This window comes from Mustela nivalis (genome assembly GCF_964662115.1).
Source record: "Mustela nivalis genome assembly, chromosome: 1".
NCBI classification, from domain to species: domain Eukaryota; kingdom Metazoa; phylum Chordata; class Mammalia; order Carnivora; family Mustelidae; genus Mustela; species Mustela nivalis.
Window position 1 is genome coordinate 114480515 of NC_139020.1, and position 20879 is coordinate 114501393.

Genomic DNA, 20879 nt, shown 5'->3' on the forward strand with positions numbered 1-20879 from the left:
AAAAAAATAAACTTATTTAAAAGAGTTCTAGATTTATAGAAAAGTTATACCAAAAGTTTCCACTTATCTTGGCCTCAGTTTTGCCAGTTGTTAACATCTTACATTCCTGAAATACATTTGTTTCAACTAATGAACCAATATTAAGTATTATTATTAACCAAAGTCTATACTTCATTTGGATTTCCTTAGTTTTTCTGTTTTTCTCTTTCAGAATCCCTTCCAGAATACTACATTACACGTAGTTATCATGTCTCCTTAAACACTCCTCTAGTCTGTTTCTCAGATTTTTCTCTTTTTAAGTTTTACTTTTTTCATGTAAAACATTATTGATTTAAAGTATTTAGTATGCTAGAAATGTGCTTATTGTTAACAGTTTTCTTTTTTAGCATAATGATAACCATAGTTCTAATGGACAAGATCCTATTGAAAATTTAGGCATTCCCCCAGTCAGAAAATAATTTAAGGGTACAATTTAGATGTGTAAATTTTCTTGTAATAGTTACCTCTTAAGAATATTTGCATTCAAATGTTGATGGATTTCAGTAATGCCACCTTGCCTGACAAGCATTTTTGAGAAATAAAGTGTTTCACAGAAGTAAAATTTTCTAAGTAACTGAATGTCTGTTTAAGACTGAAATCCAGGGTTAAGCATCTGCCTTCAGCTCAGGTCATGATCCCAGGGTCCTGGGATCAAGCCCTGCATCAGGCTCCTGGCTACGCGGCAAGCCTGCTTCTCCCTCTCTCACTCCCCTGCTTCTGTTCCCTCTCTCGCTGTGTCTCTCTCTATCAAAATAATAAAATCTTAAAAAAAAAAAAAAGACTGAAATCTTAGATAATTAGGCTTGTTTAAATGTGAAACCAGAGTGGTCTTTTACATGTATGCTAGATCTTTACTGCCCACTACCCAAATTTGGGTTACTATAACGTAGTACATGTATTTTAATATGGTATTTTTTTAATTCGTTTTTTTCCAGCTTTATTGAGATATAATTGACATGTAATTCTAACTTTTTAATCTTACTCATTTTCATTCTCTCCCAGTGCCTTATAAATTTATTTAGTGAGGAATGGACATTGCTTTTTCACTTATTAAAAAACTTGAGTAACCGGAATTAGAGAGATGTTAAAGACTACAAACTTAGATGAATTATTTTCTAGAGATCTAATGCACAGCATAGTGATTATAATCAATAATACTATGTTATATGCTTAAAAATTGCTAAGAGACTAGACCTTAAATGTTCTCACCACAGAAAGAAATGACAATTATGTGAAATGATAGAGATGTTAGCTAAAGCAGTGGTTATAATCATATTGCAACATGAAAATATCTCAAATCAACATATTGTACACCTTAAATTTATATAATGTCATATGTACATTATATCTCAATTTTTTAAAAAAGCAAAGAAAAAGAACATGAGTTCCTGAATGACATGGTAACATCACACAAACATTGATCCTATTATTTGTATTCTAGTAACTCTAGTTTTACTCTAGTAAAAGAGTTTAGACAAAAAAATGATTAAAATAGAATTTTAGAACACATCACAGTAGAGGGAGTATTTAAGCTATTTAGTTAACAGTTAAGTAATCAGTTCAGATGTATCTGCTTATTTGAGTTGCCTGAAAGCCAGAGTTAGAAGATTTTTGCAAAAATAAACAATTTTTTAATACCATTGCTTAGAACATTTATCTTTAAAGACTTTTTCGAAGCAGTGGAAACTTCTCTTCAAAGAAAATCCTACTTAGAAATACAGTATGTAAAACAAGTAAAAACTAGCGCTGCTTTGGCAAAATTGACTTTGTTATCAAGAAAACTCACCAATTGAGTTCTCAGGTTGGACTTTCAGTATTAAAAAATGCCTTTTGCTATTCAGCTATCTTGGTTAATGACGTCAGGGATGGGGAAAAAACAATGTCAAAGATGATGACTTAACAGATATAACTTGGTCATTTTAAAGTCAGCTGATGGCAAGGTTAGTAAAAGAAAAGCACCATCCCTACCCCATTTTTAAAAAGTTGAAATAATGTTAATTTTACCTATTCAGAAATAATTGTAGTGGGAAAATCACTTTACTTTTTTTTTTTTTTTTTTTTTTTAAGAAATGTTTGCCTTACCAAACCTGAGTGGGATACATTCTAAAAAAGAGACCTATCAGTGACCTCTGCAGAGGGGTGACTGATCTAAGGGCAAATTGCATATACTTTGAAAGAAATAACCATAATAGACTATACTTCAGAAGTATTTAGTTCCTACTCGGAAGTAATGCCTTTGAATTCTTCATAGAGGAAAAAAGAGCTTTCCTTATATTTCTTAATTTAGAATCTTCATGTCTCCTACATAGACACCTTTATGTATATGTTCCCCATGTTAGTACAGTTTGTAGGTTCTAAAATGACAGGAACTTCTCAATAAGGGTAATTCTTACTCAATCTCAATTTTTTTTTTTCTTTATCCACAGGGAAATTCAGGGCTTGGTTTCAGCATTGCAGGAGGTACGGACAACCCACACATTGGAGATGACTCAAGTATTTTCATTACCAAAATTATTACAGGGGGAGCAGCTGCCCAAGATGGAAGATTACGGTACATTTTGCATTTTGTGTTGTGATGCTGAATATAATTTGTGTATTTTTCTTTAGGCAGATTGAGTAAGGAATCAATACAAATAAACACAATCATAAACCAATATAAGGTAGATGTTCCAATAACAAATGAATGAGATAATTGTGCACTAAGCGTTGTTTCCCTCTTTTCATTTAGGAGTTTAGTTTTATCTCAGATACTATAACATGTTGAAAAATAAATTTGATTGATGGTTTTAAATGTGAGCCAATTTGGGGCACCTGGGTGACTCAGTTGTTAAAGTATTCAGGTCATGGGCCAAGCCCTCCCTTTCCAGCTCTCCCTGCTTGTGTTCACTCTCTCGCTGTCTCTCTCTGTCAAATAAATAAATAAAATCTTCTAAAAAAAAAGTGACGTAATTTATAGAAATCAGAAAATTCCCTTTGTATTTTATTATTCTTTTTTTTTTAATTTATTTTCAGCATAACAGTATTCATTATTTTTGCACCACACCCAGTGCTCCATGCAATCCATACCCTCTCTAATATCCACCACCTGGTTCCCCCAACCTCCCAACCCCCGTGGCTTCAAACTCCCTTAGTATTTTTAAATGTATTCACAAAATGTTTTCCATTTGTTTCCTGGGTAGGAAACATGTATATAAACTTAGGGAGATGATACATAACTGAATTTGTATCCTGTACCACAAAAAGTAAAGATTATGCAAACTTTAAAAAAGTAATACATTTTCTTAATTGAATGAATGAAAGTAATACTGGTCTCTTATTTGAATTCAGTGTTCCATTGTAGAAGATAGCTTTAGCATATTTTGTTGTTTCCTTAGGCCATACATTGTGGCACTTTTCCTATGCCCTTGTTTGTTGGTATATATACCAACAAACTACACACACACACACACACACACACACACACACACCAACAATATATTACTTTATATATATAAAGTAATATATTGTTACTATTACTATATATATATATAGTAAGAGTCACAAGTTTTAGAACTAAGGATTTTTATATGGTCTGTTAAAAATAACATCTGTTTATAAGGCTGTTGGTGCCTTCTGTAGCTCTTCAGTTTCTTGCCTTCTCACTGGATATGGATATGACAGGTGATAGATTAATGAAATCAGTTGGATATAAAATTAATAATTTGACCATTCCTATAAATGCAGACATTTAATTCCTGATTCTGTTATTGGCCTTTTATTTGTCCTTATGTGAAAATTAAGGTGTTTCGTTTGTTTCAGTGAAGAACATACCTGTAATATTCTAATATATCACATACAGAGTTTCTTTCCTCTTAAGAAAGTTAATTACAGAAAAAGTTAATTACAGAGAACCTTATCAGGAACAATTTTAATATTTTAATTGTCTTTTGTTCTCTTTCCCTGCCCAGTTACAAATTATTGTTTTTCCCCCTGATGGAATGCTATGTAATTTAAACTGAGACCAGAACTGGGGGGAAAGTTAGGACTAGAACAAATCAAACTTTAAAAAAATGTATTCCAGGGCACCCGGGTGGCTCAGTGGGATAAAGCCTCTGTCTTCGGCTCAGGTCATGATCCCAGTGTCCTGGGATCAAGCCCCTCATCGGGCTCTCTGCTCAGTGGGAAGCCTGCTTCTCTTCCTCTCTCTCTGCCTGCCTCTCTGCCTACTTGTGATCTCTGTCTGTCAAATAAATAAGTAAAATCTTAAAAAATAAATATATTCCTTTGTCAAATTAAAATACATTATTTACATGAGAAACCTTTTAATTAAATGATGTAATCTTTAGCTTTATATAATTTCAAGAAATAACTTTATATTTTTAGATCTATCTAGTTTGAAAAAGCAAGTCAAAAAATTACTTTTGGATATATCAGTGATTATCTCCGTTTTGCCACCACTGTCTCCGTGACCTTTAACTAATTATTTTGTCTGCACTTCTGTTTTCTTTGAATCATAGCTCTGTCAGTCATTACCTGGATGACCTTAGGAAAAATTATTTAAACTCTTTGTGCCTCAATTTCTCCATTTGTGAAAAAAGAATAATATCTATATAACTACCCTACAGGTTGTTGTAAGGGATAAAACACTAAAATAAGTACCTGGCATGTGGTTATTGCTAAATAAATACTAACATGATGAATAAATAAAGCATAATGTATCTTAATGCTTACACATAATAAGCATACAAGAACCATACAAATTATAGTTGTCATTATTATTTAATATTTTGGGGTGATAATTTGTTATTTGCACTGTTTCTTTTGCTAGCCCTTGGAAAATATTTGTATTTATTTATATGAGTATTTGATACAGTGGAATTTAACAAAGTTTCTTCATATATATTTTCTCTAGTAAATTATCCTCTTTACCTTAAAAATGAAAATGACAAGCAATTATCAAAGTGAAAATTAGAGGGCGCATGTGTGGCCAGTGGGTTAAGCCGCTGCCTTCGGCTCAGGTCATGATCTCAGGGACCTGGGATTGAGTCCCGCATCGGGCTCTCTGCTCAGTGGGGAGCCTGCTTCCCCCCCCCCCCCCCCGCCTGCCTCTCTGCCTGCTTGTGATCTCTCTCTGTCAAATAAATGAATAAAATCTTTAGGAAAAAAAAGTGAAAATTAGATACTTTAATATTTAATTTTTATTTTTAATATTTTGCGTTTTTTCTCAGGGTCAATGACTGTATATTGCGAGTAAATGAAGTAGATGTTCGTGATGTGACACATAGCAAAGCAGTTGAAGCATTGAAAGAAGCCGGGTCTATCGTACGCTTGTATGTAAAAAGACGGAAACCGGTATCAGAAAAAATAATGGAAATAAAGCTCATTAAAGGTCCTAAAGGTATGGGGGGGGGGCGCCTGGGTAGCTCAGTCAGTTAAGTGTCTTTCTTCGGCTCAGGTCATGATCCCGAGTCTGGGATTGAGCCCTCCATGGAGCTCCTTGTTTTGCAGGGAGTCTGCTCCTCCCTCTGCCATTCACCCCACTCATGTTCTCTCTCTCGCTCTCTCTCAAATAAATAAATAAAAACTTTTTTTAAAAAAAGGTCTTCAAGGTATGTAATAATGAAACTAAGATTATTATGAAATTACTGAGATAAATGTAACTATCGACTTGTTACACACATTCTAAGATTCACAGTACTGGTAATCTACAGAATGTGTGTGAAGTTTCAGAATTTCTATTCTGCTGATTTTTGTCTTAAGTAGAGTTTACTTAAACACTTTTAAGTCTTGTATAGTGTGGCTATTGTCATCATCAATCTACAAAGTATTTTTAAATACAGGTACACAGGCTAAATTAAAAGATGAAAATATTTATGTGTGTCATTAGTAGTTATATCTGCAGTGAGGACAGTTAATACTTGATTTTTGAATTTTGAAAACATTGATGGGATTGGGGATAAATGGAAATACTGATTCTAATTTATAGCTTCATGGAAGTAGTAGTATTCCAACAAATGAAAAAAAGAATAGAGAGCTACAGATTTATCTGGTTTTGAAGCTATGGGATTTATGAATTACAGAAATTCTTTATTTAAAACATTATGATCGGGTGTCTGGGTGGCTCAGAGGGTTAAGCCGCTGCCTTCGGCTCAGGTCATGATCTCGGGGTCCTGAGATCAATTCCCACAATGGGCTCTCTGCTCAGCGGGGAGTCTGCTTCCCTCTCTCTCTCTATCTCTGCCTGCCTCTCCATCTACTTGTGATTTCTCTCTGTCAAATAAATAAAAAATCTTTAAAAAAAAAATAAATAAATAATAAAAAATAAAAAATTATGATCATAGAGAGGCTGATTGGTGGTATAGTTAGTTAAGCATCCAACTCTTTGTTTCAGTTTAGGTCCTGATCTCAGTGTTTTGAGATGCTGCCTGTGCTAGGCTCTGAGCTCAGGGCAAGGTCTACTTAATAAAACACTCTTTCACTTTCCCTCTGCCCCTCTCCACCTCCCCCACCCCATCCTCCTAAAATCGAGCTCTTTCTCTCTAAAATAATAAATCTTAAAAAAAAAAAAAAGGTAATTCATAGATATCGCCACCAAAAATTTTATTATTTTTCTCAATTGTTTTAATCTTGTGAACATATTAAAAGTGTTAGAAGCACAAACATTATGGCAATAAAAGTGAAACATAATTTTGTAATGCCTCTTTGAAACAAATAAATGCACTTACAAAAAGACTTTAAGAGGTAACCTGGTGGGGGAGGGGGAAGGAGCTTATTTATAACTATAGGAATACATATATATATATATATATATGTGAGTATATATATACTCACATATATATGATCATCTACTGACTACAAAGTAAATATATAAAACTTAAAAAGTAGGGAAATAGGGGCACCTGGGTGGCTCAGTCACTTGAGCATCCAACTCTTGATCTCAGCTCAGATCTTGATCAGGGTTGTGAGTTCAAGCTCCCTTTTTAAAAAAAGGCAAATAGATTCTTTTGTGTTTAAAAAAAAAAACATGAATGTGATAAGATGGTCAATTTTTAGTTTTTAACCCTTTCTTTGGACTTAAGTTCTTGTTAAATGATGAAATTTCAAAACTAATGTTTTCCAAACAGGTCTTGGGTTCAGCATTGCTGGAGGTGTTGGAAATCAACATATCCCTGGGGATAATAGCATCTATGTAACCAAAATAATTGAAGGAGGTGCAGCACATAAAGATGGTAAACTTCAGATTGGAGATAAACTTTTAGCAGTGAGTATAAGAAATTTGTTATTTTATTTATTTATTTTTTTGGTTAACAAACTAGAATTTCTGTGTGCCAGAAATGTCTAAATAATATTTAAATGAGTGAATACTAATCTTGGTTTAATCGAAACCTGAAAAAATGACTCTTGGTATTCTCTGATTAGCCTTCCCCCCCCCCTCTACTAGCTCCCCCCCCCCTTTTTTTTTTCCCTTCTTGTTGAAGGGTTAGGGAGTTGGATGCACAGAATTGTTTAAACAGTGTCATCTTTCATGTGACTTTTTTCCCTCCCTTTTTTTAACTTAATTATAGTATAATGGAAACTGCTAAAGTCTTTACCCAACCCAAAACTATAATACCAACAATTTGTGTTTTATTCATTTGCTTTTTAAAAATTTGTTTAATCGGGGGCGCCTGGGTGGCTCAGTGGGTTGAGCCTCTGCCTTCAGCTTGGGTCATGATCTCAGGGTCCTGGGATCGAGCCCCACATCAGGCTCTCTGCTCAGCAGGGAGCCTGCTTCCCCCCTTCTCTCTCTCCCTGCCTCTGCCTAATTGTGATGTCTGTCTGTTAAACAAATAAATAAAATCTTTAAAAAAATTTGTTTAATCACATACATATGCCTGAATATTTTGTGTAATGTTAATTTATTGGGAAATTTTTTTAAAGGCTATTGTGCTAAATCTAGTCTTTTAATACTTTCTTTTACTCAGTATTGGTTTACTGAGATTTTCCATATTATTGCCTAGAGCTGAAATATTCATTTTACCTTCACATAACATTCTGTTCTGGATCTATATGGCAGTTTATTTGTGCAGTCTTCATCAATAACTGTCCTAGTCTATGTTCCCTGGAAAAATACCTGAAGAAAAGCTACCATGCTAAGGTTTTTGTGGGGAGGTATAATCTTAGAAGCTTAGAGTGAGTAAAAATGAAAAGTGAGGCAGACAATAAGGGAAAGTCAATACAAGCTATTATATTTCTGAGCTAGCCATAATTTCATAAGAAAATGTTGCTATAATTGCCTGTCGTATAGGACAGTCTTACAGGCAGGTGATATGATACTTAAATAATCTTTAGATCCAGCCATCCAGAGAAAAGAAAGGATTATCTCTCTGTCTCTTCTTTGGTAGAGTCTCTGATGGGGCTAACTGTCCCAAATTTCTGGGCTGTTACTCAGCTCCTCTAGGCAAATGCTAGGGAAGCCAGCTCCCATACTCCATAGCATAGTACTTCGTCTGAACTCAGGATGATGGAAAGAACCAGACCCTCAGTGATCTCGACAGATCAGACACAGGCTTTTGACATATTAACAGCTCTCACTCTACAGAAAAACATATCAGCTATACCCAAGCACAGCCCTTAACCTAGGGCCTTCAACCCTAGATTGAAGGAGCTGATACTGAGGAGATGAGGTGAGAGAAGCAGTAGCCAGGTCTCTCCAGTAAGCCCACAGCCAAAGCCTAGTAGGCAGGTAGGCTCAAGCAAATCTGAAAAGGCACATAAACTAGGTCTGATACAGTGGGGAGTTGGGTTATTTCCTTTTTTTTTCTTTCTTTCTTTTTTTCCTGGTGGTATGAATAATTCTGCTAGGGAGAGCTGCTTTGTGTTCTGGTGAACATGTATATACAAGAATTTCACTTAACTATTTATCCTAGACAGTGGTCATGGAATATCCTTTTAGTAACATTATAGCAAAAACATACTGTTTTCCAAACCAGTTATAAAAATGTACACTCCTGTCAACAATATATAAATGATTTCTTTGTTGTAATGCTATCCAGTACTGCCTATTGTTGCAGCAAGGAGATAGACTGTTATGAGTTAATAATGGGGAAGAGGAAAGAGCTGACTTTGAACTGCTTTTCTACACACACACGCGCGCATGCGCGCACTGTTGAAAACAGCCTTCTTTCTCCACTTAGTTTTTCATTTGTACTTCTTAATTTCTTAGATACCATGCTTTCCTTTTATGGTTTTTCCAGAATCAGTTTCAGTGCTTGGGAAGCCAGCAATGTATGCTGATTGACCATTTAGTAAGGTTTTGGTTGTCATAATTCCACTGAAATTATCTAATTCTTAGTTCTCATTTTAATTGACACATCAGGCATTCGACATGGTTTCCTCCTTCTTGAGACACTTTTTCCATTTTGCTTAACAGTTATACCTTCTTTCTTGGTATTCCTCTTATCTCACTAGTCTTTCCTTCTCGTTCTACCTTTTGGTGCATCTATCTTCTCCCTAACCTCTAAACATTGAAGTGATACAGGACTTGGTCCTTGTACATTTTTTCTTCTTTTTGATAGGTGGTCAAATAACTTACTGTCTCATTGCACATGGTAGGTATTAAGTATTGTTTTCTGACTTCAGTTTTATTTTTATACATACAAATATTTTGTGCTTGGCTGTAATATAAAATTTTTTTTTAATTTTATTTTTCAGTGTTCCAAGATTCATTGTTTATGCACCACACCCAGTGCTCCATGCAATACGTACCCTCGTTAATACCCACCACCAGGCTCTCCCAACTCCCCCCACCCCCCAGAACCCTCAGTTTATTTCTCAGAGTCCACAGTCTCTCATGCTTTGTCCCCCTCTCTGATTTCCCCCAATTCACTTCTCCTCCCCTTCACCCAATGTCCTCCATGTTATTCCTTATGTTCCACAAGTAAGTGAAACCATATGATAATTGACTCTCTGATTTATTTCACTCAGCATAATCTCCTCCAGTCCCACCCATGCTACACAAATAGTAACAAATTCTGGTTGCAAATATACATATGTGCAAGTCTTTTGGAAAATCTCAGAGTAACACATCTTTTACATTCTTCTTTCAATTCAGTTTGCTTGACAGGTAAATACTCCTAATCTTAACCTTTTGCTGGACATAGAATATTTTTTCATTCGCTTTTAAGGAATTGCCTTTCAGGGGTTCTAGTTAATTGACAGCATTCAATCTCACTTCTAACCTTGAAGAGGTCCAAGCTAGACACATTATCCAGCCTGTTCATGGTCCTTCAAACTGTATGAAGTTGAAAATGCTCCCCCCCAAAACTCTACTTCCAACATTTCTTTTTTCTTTCAAAATTTGCAATATCCCACTATTTTTGGCATCTGAGGTTATTTGGTAATATAAAATTTTTAACAGTGGTTCTTGGCAAAACAGTTGACAAACCTTAGAAGATTTCATCTAGTCTCCTTTCATATGTTTCAAGAGTCCTGTCAGATTTAATATATCTAAAATTAAGCTTCTGAGTTTTCATCCTACGCCTCACCCACCACCCTCAAGTCCTGTTCATGCACAGTCTTCACATCTCATGAAGTGGGAACTTTATCCTTCTGTTTGCCCAGGTCTAAAACTTCAGGATCATTCTCCTTCATACTCCTTATTGAATCCCATAGCAAATCTTGTCAGCTCTTTTATCTGTTATCTAAAGCTGCTTAAGAAAACACAAAAATTAGTGACTAAAACAACAATAATAATTATTTACACTTCTGTAATTTAGGTGGGGTTCAGCCAGGACAGTCTGTCTCTGTTCTGTATACTGTCACCTGGTAGCTGAGCTAGGGCCAGAAATCAACTTCCAAGTTCACTCATTTATGGCAGACAAGTTGGGAGGGCTGAGTGCAGGTGGAGCATTAGCCAGTGGTCTCCCCACATGGCTACATTAGGTTTCTCACAAGATGGTGACCAGATTATAAGAGGGATATACCAAAAACACAGGCTCCTGTGTGTGGCATTTATCAGTCCTCTCATTGTATCATAGTTACTAATGTCTCACTGGCTAAAGCTAGTTACATAGCCAAGCAAGGTTCACTGTAGGAAGGGATTTTACAGGGGTGTGAATACCAAGATGCATGGCTCACTGTAGGCCACCAGAGGAACAGTTTACTTTATATTTCAAAATGCAGGTAGACCTTCACTGTACATGATAGTGTGGGACCATAAAAATGACCATGTAGCTAAAGCCCTGCAAAGCAGTATTATTAATTGGTGAAAGTTAATGATTGTTCTATGACCTTTAAAAATTTTTGTTGGAATGTTAAAAGACTCTCCTCGGGGCTCAGTGGATTAAAATCTCTGCCTTCTGCTCAGGTCATGATCCCAGAGTCCTGGAATCAAGCCCTGCATCAGGCTCTCGGCTCAGCAGGGAGTCTGCCCCCCCCCTTGCCTACTTGTAATCTCTGTCTGTCAAATGAATAAATAAATAAAATCTCAAAAAAAAACCCTCTCCTGTCAATTATATAGGAACAAATTAGGGAAATGAAAAATACACTAAAATGAGTATTTGTTTAGTACATTGTAATTTTAAAACATTAGAAACATGATGTGTATTTCTTTTTTTTAAGATTTTTTTTTTATTATTTGACAGAAAGAGAGGGATCACAAGTAGGTAGAGGGGCAGGCAGAGAGAAGGGGGGAAAGCCAGCTCCCCGCTGAGTAGAGAGCCCGATGGGCTCGATCCCAGAACCCTGAGATCATGACCTGAGCTGAAGGCAGAGGCTTAACCCACTGAGCCATCCAGATGCCCCGATGTTTTATTTCTTTGCCAAAGAAAAGAAAAATTACCAAAAAGAGGGGTGCCTGGGTGGCTCAGTAGGTTAAAGCCTCTGCCTTCGGCTCAGGTCATGATCCCAGAGTCCTGGGATCGAACCCCACATTGGGATCTCTGCTCAGCGGGGAGCCTGCTTCCTCCTCTCTCTCTGCCTACTTGTGATCTCTGTCAAATAAATAAATAAAATCTTTTTATAAAAATTACCAAAAAGAGGAGCAAAATTAAGCTAAAGCTAGCAGAAGGAAGAAGATAATAAAGATTAGAGCAGAAGTTAATGAAACAAGGAATAGGAAAGTGAGAGCAAAGATAAACCAAAACGTGGTTCTTTGGAAAGGTGGACAAAATTGACAAACCTTAGCTAGACTCATCAAGAGAAAAAGGAAGGCTCAAATTTCTAAAAGTAGAAATAAAAGAGGGAACATAAGGAAATACTTATATTTATGAATAATTATAGGCCAACGTATTAGATAATTTATATGAAATGGACAAATGTCTAGAAAGCCACCACTACCACTTTTTTCAGACTGTACTGAAGAGTATAGACAGGAAAATAAAAAGATATGCAGATTGGGAAGGAAAAAGTAAAAATTGGTAGATTACATCTACAAATACAGTTTTACTTGCATATAGAAAATCCTAAGGAACCTATTGATAGAATAGTAAGTTTAACGAGGTTGTAGGATATATATCACTACCTGAAAATCGATTCTGTTTCTATAATAGGAGATAAATGAATGGCTAATAAATAACTGAAAAACTCAACTATTGAACAGTGGAAATAAAAACTTAATGTACAAAATGAAGCATGCTTTTTTATAAATTGATTCTGTCCAGTGTTGGCAAAAGGCCTGAGTAGATGGGTATGACATGCTCATATTCTATGGTAGTGAGTATAAGTTGACTAAAGTCATTTATTTAGAGCAGTTTAAATATCTGTTAATATTTGAATGGCTTAATAAATTATGGTATAATCACACAATGGTATACTGTGCAATAGTTTTTTAATTCTCTGTGCCCCAACATGGAAAGATCTCTTAGATACTTTATATTAAAAATCCAGTTGTAGAATAAAAACTTTAAGATAGTCTCATTTTCTTAAAAAAAATCTAAATATACCTTACATATATTCATAAATACCTAAGAACAGAAGAATAATTAGGTTTGGGGATTGTGAGGAATAGGGACTGGAATTATGATTGGCTATTCCAGGAGTGCCTGGGTAGCTCAGTCCTGCCTTTGGCTCAGGTCATGATCCCATTCTCCCTCTCCTACTCCCCCGGCTTGTGTTCTTTCTCTTACTGTGTCTCTTTCTATCAAATAAAATCTTAAAAGAAGAAAAGATTGGCTATTCCATTAATACACATAAACAACTTCCTGATGTGATAGTAAAAATGGATATTTTCTTTCTATATATCTTTATATTTCTTAAGTCACTCCTGCTTTTCTCGTATTTTGGTATAATTGTTTATAACAAAAAAGCAGAAAGCTAGTGAAAATGTCCTAAAACAAATGTCTTTTGGAATTTTCTTTTAGGTGAATAGTGTGTGTTTAGAGGAAGTTACTCATGAAGAAGCAGTAACTGCCTTAAAGAATACGTCTGATTTTGTTTATTTGAAAGTGGCAAAACCCACAAGTATGTATATGAATGATGGCTATGTACCACCTGATATTACCAACCGTAAGTCTGTTTGCTTAAATCTCTTATTTCCCTATTTTTAAATGTTTTAAAGAAACTATATTAAGCATTTTAACTTAATAGTTTTTAAAAATCAAATTTAAATCAGAATCTTGATAGTAAGAAGGGGTATGTCCTTTTTCAAAGTTTTATGTAGATAACAGTCACCAAAGGTATTTGCAAGTAATGCACATTCCTGTTTTGTCTAATAGTTTTGAGATGTAGTACAGAAATTTACCTTAACAAGCAATTCTTTTAAAACCTTGGTAATTTTGAGGTGCCTGCTAGTTCATGGACTATACTTCAAGAAATACTAATATTAAATATTTCTGAAACTTGGGCTTTTCTATGTTCTGTTATGTGAGCACAGATACTATTTTTATACAAGTTTCTAGTATATTACCTAACTGTATTTGTATACAGTACAATTGTGTTGCCTAGAAATCAACTGTTAGGAAAAGTAGTAATGTAATTTTAAGTTTTCTCTTTGATTTCCAGTTTCCTTTTTAATGTACAGACTGGGATAAGATTTAAGGAATGTGTTTTGTATTTGTTGAAAATGGAAGTTTTATTTCTTTGGTGAAATGAGTTGATATAGAAGCACCCATGTGTACCAGAGATCTTAAATGTACTCTCTGTAGTCTGCTTTTCCAATTGTTCCTCATTTAAATTGTAGAATTTTAGAGGTATTTGTGGTTTTATAAATGGCAAGGTTCCAGTTTTAAAACTGTCAAAAGTTCATTATTGTCATTAGTCATAAGTTAGACATAAATTTATTTTTAAACAAATATACTGTCTTCCAGCGATACCTCTTCATTATCTGCCCATTGATTTATTAATTACTCAAGTATAACTGAACTTTTAAAAATCATATTTAGTTTCTTAATGGAGAAGGGATGATATCTTTTTTTTAAATACTTCATTTGTGTGAGAACAGAAGTTTGCTACTTGTTTAAAATTCTCACATATAGTTGGTCTTACACATGAACTTTATATAACCATTTTATGTATTTTTATTTGATTAGACCTTTAAAATTCACTAAAAAGCTATTTTATGCACCAGTGCAAATATCAGTCTTATTTCTTTATTATGCTGCCTTATCTGTTCAAGACAACAATGCATATTTGTAACACTTGTTTTGTGAACTGAGAGTTGGTGTCCTGATTATGACCAGATATAGACAGCCAAGCTACTGCTTATATGTTGAACTGGAAAAAAAAAAGTTATTTTTTAATTAAATTACCCATTTTTATATATAGTAATATGACATATAGAAATGGAAGAACTACCTTGCTCAGTGGGAAGCCTGCTTCTCTCCCTCTTCCGCTCCCCCTGCTTGTGGTCCCTTTCTCGCCGTCTGTCTCTCTGTCAAAGCTAGTCCTAAAGAGTTATAATTAGATAATGATGGTTGACTTCTTTATAGGCATAGATAGCTTTCCTTTTTTCATCTATTGAACTAATAGAACATTGTGAAAAAGTTGTTTATCCTTGCTAGTTCAGCTCTTTCCATAAGGTTCTATTTCCATTCTCCTCTTCTTAGGCAACTACAATTACAAATCTTGTTATATATTTCCAGCCCACGTTCATACTACATAGGCCGTTCTTATGTCATTTATCTATGTGTTTCAGGGCACCTAGGTGCCTCATTTAGTTTAGTGTCCAGCTCTTGGTTTCAGCTCAGGTCTTGATCTCAGGGTCATGACATCCAGCCCTGCATCAAGCTCCACACTCAGTGCAGAATCTGTTTGAGATCCTCTCTCCCTCCCCTGTATGCACACACTTTCTCTCTCTCTCTCTCTCTCTCTCCCTCTCTCTTTCTCCTTCTCTAATATAAATAAATAAAATCTTTTTTTTTTTCCTCCAAAAGGCATTTGTGATTAAAAACTTCTTACAGGGTGACCTGGGTGGCTCATTCGGTTAAGCATCTACCTTCAGCCCAGGTCATGATCTCAGTCCTAGGATCCAGTCCTGCATCTTATTCTCTCCTCAGTGGAGAGCCTGCTTCCCCCTCTCCCTATGCCTGGCTCTATGCCTGCTTATGTTCTCTCTGTCAAATAAATAAATGCGATCTTTTAAAAATAATAAATAAGTAAAAATAAATAAATAAAAACTTTTTTACAGAAATTATTTTTACCTATCATCTTTTCCGAAGTCCTTGTCATCAGACTACCCAACTTACTTTAGTTATTGAAGATTTTAATGCCAGGCCCATTGTCCTTGCTACTACTATTCATATTGTCATTCTCGGTGGTGTCCAGCCACAATTCACACTGATGACTTACTCAACAGTCTGGCCTCTTTATTTCTTGATCTCTTTCTTCCTAACTATCCTGCCCTCCACTCCACTTCAAACACATGGTTCCATATAATAATTTAGAGCTTATCATTATCAAGGCACCTGGGTGGCTCAGTCGGTTAAGCCTACAACTTTTGATTTTGGCTCAGGTTGTGTTCTCAGGGTTGTGGAATAGAGCCCTGAGTCAGACTCTATGCTCAGTAGAGAGTCAACTTGAGATTCTCTCTCTTCCTCTGCCTCTACCCTTTCCCAGCCCCATGTACTCTCTTCTCTCTCCTCCTTCTCTATCTCTAATAATTATATCTTTAGATGTTTTTATTATCAGTATCTTCACCACCTCAATTTTTTAACTACCTACCTCAGTTCATTTATCCCTATTCTAGTAATTCATCCTCATTTTGACCTTCCATTCTTTAACACTACAACTTGATTGCCCTCTTGTGTCCCCATCTGTCTATGTTTTTGGCTTAACTTCCATTATTTGTTATGATACTCTCTCCATTGCATATATCTTCTATTCCTTTGGCCCCCCAAATTCCTCCTTTTCAGAATTCCAGCCAAGCTTCCACCTGCTGTCTTCCTTCATTCTTGCTCCCTAAAAAGCAGAACATCACTGGAGAGAAGTACAAAACTTTAGCTTAAGTTATGACCATAAATTTCAGGTGGAGTCATACTCTTGTGGTTGTAACCAAAATATAGATAATAACCAAAATAGGGCACCTAGAAATAAAAGTGGGTTTCTTACGAAGGGAAAAAAAGTCCATTAGATCTAACAGAGAACATAGTTTCTCTGCTGACATTAGAATTCTCATTCTGGTATATTACAGGTTTCTCATTTTTAATTTATATTCTTTTCACCCGGAAGGTCTCATTGAACTTCTGACTTGGTTACTGATCTTTTCCCACTTTTACATCAAGTCCTTCCACTTGGCTTCTTTTCTAAATCTTGGAGGGCTTTGATCATTAACCTTGATACCTAAGGACAAAATATTAGGCTTCCTTGTTTTGTAGTCCTCTGGGGAATCTTTTCACTTAGGATTTGCAGTATAGGAAATAGTGTTGTTTTATTCTCGCCTTACAGGTGAGAATGACTCTTCCAGAAAAGATCCATTGAATAAAGACACAGTCTGCACAGATATGCAGGGGAAAGGTACCTTTTCTGGTTTGGGCAGTTGACCAAAGTTTTTGTCCTTTTGCATTTTGTTGTCATTGCTCCAACCATAATTGATAATGCGGCAAAGATATTTGAGTTCAAAATCAGTAAACCATAGACTTTAAAGGGCTGGTGATTATAGAGGTTCACATGAGTTTCTTGCTTTAGAGCAACATGCCAGTTTCCTTGAAAATCACAGATGTTTTTACTTACCAAAGTCCAAAGGAAAGATTTTGGACTTCCATAGTCAAGAGCCATAGTAGAAAGCCCTTTGGCTTGAATGCAGAAGAGCATCTTAAATGGGAACTAGACAGAAAACAGTTACTGTTGGACACTGCAAACCTGTAAAATGAAAGATACACCTAGACTTCTAAGCCCTATACTATCAATAGACATTGTAACTTTTTCTTTTTTGTATGATTAGAGAGGGAGATGAACACATGCCTATAGAGCATGCATTTTTTTCCAGTATACCATGATTTCATTTTTTACCAGTTGTCTTTTACACAGGTCACTTCATTCCTTTTACCTCTCAAGCCACTATAATAATTTAAACTAGTGATCCTTGCATTTTTATACTCCTGGGGCGCCTGGGTGGCTCAGTGGGTTAAGCCGCTGCCTTCGCCTCAGGTCATGATCTCAGGGTCCTGGGATTGAGTCCCGCCTCGGGCTCTCTGCTCGGCGGGGAGCCTGCTTCCCTCTCTCTCTCTCTCTACTTGCCTCTCCATCTACTTGTGATTTCTCTCTGTCAAATAAATAAATAAAATCTTTATAAATAAATAAATAGATAGATAGATTGGGCTGACAGATCTGAGCTGGTATCAAAGCATAGAGGGTTTTTTTTTTAATAGACTTTATGTTTTAGAGCAATTACAGATTCACAACAAAATTAAGCAGAAGGTACAGAAATTTCTTATATACCATCTTCCCCCATCCATGCACAGCCTCCCCTATTATCAATATCCCCCACCAGAGTGAGATATTTGTTACAACTGATGAACCTATATTGCTACATCTTACCCAGAGCTCACAGTTGACATTAGATTTAACTTTTAATTGTATATTCTGTGGACTTGGACAAATATAATGACCTGTATCCACCATCACAGAACATACAGAGTAGTTTCACTTACTTAAAAATCCTATATTCTGCCTGTTCTTTTCTTTCCTCTAACCTGTAGGACCACTGATCTTTTTACTGTTACCATAGTTTGGCCTTTTCCAGAATGTCACATAGTTTGTATCATACAATATGTAGCCTTTTGAGGTTGGCTTTTTTCACATAGTAATATGCATCTAAGGTTTCCCATATCTTTTCATGGCTTGATAGCTCCTTTCTTTTTAGTGCTGAATAACAATTTGAGTGTACCACAGTTTATTTATCCATTCACCAATGGAAGAATATCTTGGTTTCTTATAAACTTTAGAAATTATGAATAAAGCTGCTTTAAATATATTTGAGCAGGTTTAGATGTAGACATAAGTTTTCATCTCCTTTTGGTGAATACCGGAACATGATGGCTAATATCATAGGATAAGAATATGTTTAGTTTTATAAGAAATGGCCAAACTGTCTTCCAAATTGTACTCCAGCCGTATAGTATGAGGGTTCCTGTTGTTTCATATTCTTAACAGCATTTGAGGTTATCATTGTTCGGTATCTGAGCTTCTAATAGATGTACAACAATTTTAATTAGCATTTTCCTGATGACATATGGTTTGTGGGGCACCTTTTTCATATTCACCACCTTTGGTCTTTGGTAAGATATCGTTAAGGGTCTTTGGCACATTTTAAAATTGAGTTGTTTTCTTACTGTTGAGTTTAAGAGTTCTTTGTATATTTTGGCCAACAGTTCTTTATCAGGTGTGTCTTTTGCAAATATTTTTCCCCCAGTCTGGTCTTTTATTTTTTTACTTCTTATTTTTTAAAAGATTTTATTTATTTATTTGACAGAGATCACAAGTAGGCAGAGAGGCAGGCAGAGAGAGAGGAGAAAGCAGACTCTCCGCAGAGCAGAGAGCCCGATGCGGGGCTCAATCCCAGGACCCTGGGATCATGACCTGATTCGAAGGCAGAGGCTTTAACCCACTGAGCCACCCAGGTGCCCCAGGTCTTTTAATTTTTTAGATAGTGTCTTTTTCAGAGCAGAAACATTTTAATGAAATCTAGCTTTTTTATACTTTTTTTCATGGATCCTGCCTTTGGTGTTTTATCTAAAAGGTCATTGCCAAATCCAGAGTCATCTAGATTTTCTCCTATGTTATCTTCTAGGAGTCTTATAGTTTTGTGTTTCATGTACAGGCCTTTGATCCATTTTGAGTTAATTTTTTAAGGTTTATGTCTTGATTTGTTTTTTTTTTTCTTTTGCATGTGGATGTCCAGTTGTTCCAACACCATTTATTGAAAAGACTCTCTTTGCTCCATTATATAGCTTTTGTTCCTCTATCGGAGATCACTTGACTATATTTATCTAGGTATGCTTCTGGTCCATTTCATCTAGGTTATGAAATTTGTTGGCATAGAGCTGTTCATACTATTTCTTTATTACCCTTTTAATGTCCCTGGGCTCTGTTGTTAATGTCCCCTCTTTCATTTCTGATATAAATGATTTGGCTTCTCTTTTTTTCTTAGCTTGGCTAGAGGATTACCAATTTTATTGATCTTTTCAAAGAAGCAGCTTTTGGTCTCAACTGATTTTTACAGTTGATTTCCTGTTTTTTAATTTCATTGATTTCTGCTGTAATTTTATTCTTTCCTTCTTATTTTGATTTGCTTTTTTAATTTCATAAGGTAGAAACTAAGATGATTCATTTTAGATTTATAGTATTGGATGTATTCAGTTCTATAAATTTCCTTCTTAGCACTGCTTTCACTGTATCCCACAATTTTGATACATCATGTTTTCATTTTCACTTGGTTCAAAATATTTTTTAGTTTCTCCAGAGATTTCTTTTTTGATCCATATATTATTTAGGAGTATATTATTTAATCCCTACGTATTTTGAGATTCTTCAGCTGTCATTTTGTTACTGATTTCTTTTCATTCCGTCATGATCTGAGAGCAGACATGGTATGATTTTTTTTTTTTTTAATTTGTTAAGTTGTGTTTTATGGCCCAGATGGTAGGTAGTCTGTCTTGGTGAATGTTCCATGTGAGCTTAAGAAGAATGTATCTTCTGTTGTTGGATGGAGTAGTCTATAGGTATCCACTATATCCTGTTGATTAGTGATATTGTTGAGTTCAGCTATGTCCTTACTGATTTTCTGCCTCCTATATCTGTCCATTTATAAGAAAAGAATGTGGATCAATCTGTTTCTCCTTGCAGTTCTGTCATTTTGGCCTCACATAGCTTGACAGTATTGCTGGATGCATAAATGTTAGGAATTGTTATATCTTCTTGGAGAATTGACCCTTTTGTCATTATGTAATACCCTTCTGTATCTCTCATACCTTTGTTTATTTTGAGTCTTCTCTGTCTGGAATTAATACAGTTACTCCCACTATCTTCAATTAGTGTTAGAATGGTAGTATCTTTCTCCATCCCTTTACTTTTCACCTGTACATGCCTTTATGAAGTGGCTCTGTTATAAATAATATATAATTGGGTCTTGTTTTTGACCCATTCTGATAATCTTGGTCTTATAATTGGTGCATTTAGACCATTGATGTTCATAGTAATTATTGATATAGTTGGATTAATATCTGTTATATTTGTTACTGTATTCTATTTGTTGTTCTTATTTCTTTATTTGTTATCCACTCCATTTCTGTCTTTTACAGTTTTACTGAAACATTTTATTCCATTTTCTCTCCTTCCTTAACAGTTAAAGTCTCATTTTACTTTTTCAGTGGTTGCCCTAGAGTTTGCAATATACATATCAACTAACACTATACAGCTTCACAGGTAGTGTAATTACCTTAAAATAA

At 35.3% G+C, this 20879-nt stretch overlaps 1 protein-coding gene across 22 annotated transcripts in view; it reads left to right on the plus strand.

Moving 5' to 3' along the window:
* Nucleotides 1–20879, plus strand: part of DLG1 (discs large MAGUK scaffold protein 1) — a 261449-nt gene that overhangs the window by 155002 nt on the left and 85568 nt on the right. For all 22 annotated transcript variants that reach the window (XM_082699240.1, XM_082699246.1, XM_082699255.1 and 19 more), the window contains 4 exons: nucleotides 2466–2590; nucleotides 5247–5416; nucleotides 7143–7279; nucleotides 13359–13503. In XM_082699240.1, the coding sequence (XP_082555366.1) occupies nucleotides 2466–2590; nucleotides 5247–5416; nucleotides 7143–7279; nucleotides 13359–13503 (577 nt within the window). The remainder of the gene's footprint in view (nucleotides 1–2465; nucleotides 2591–5246; nucleotides 5417–7142; nucleotides 7280–13358; nucleotides 13504–20879) is intronic.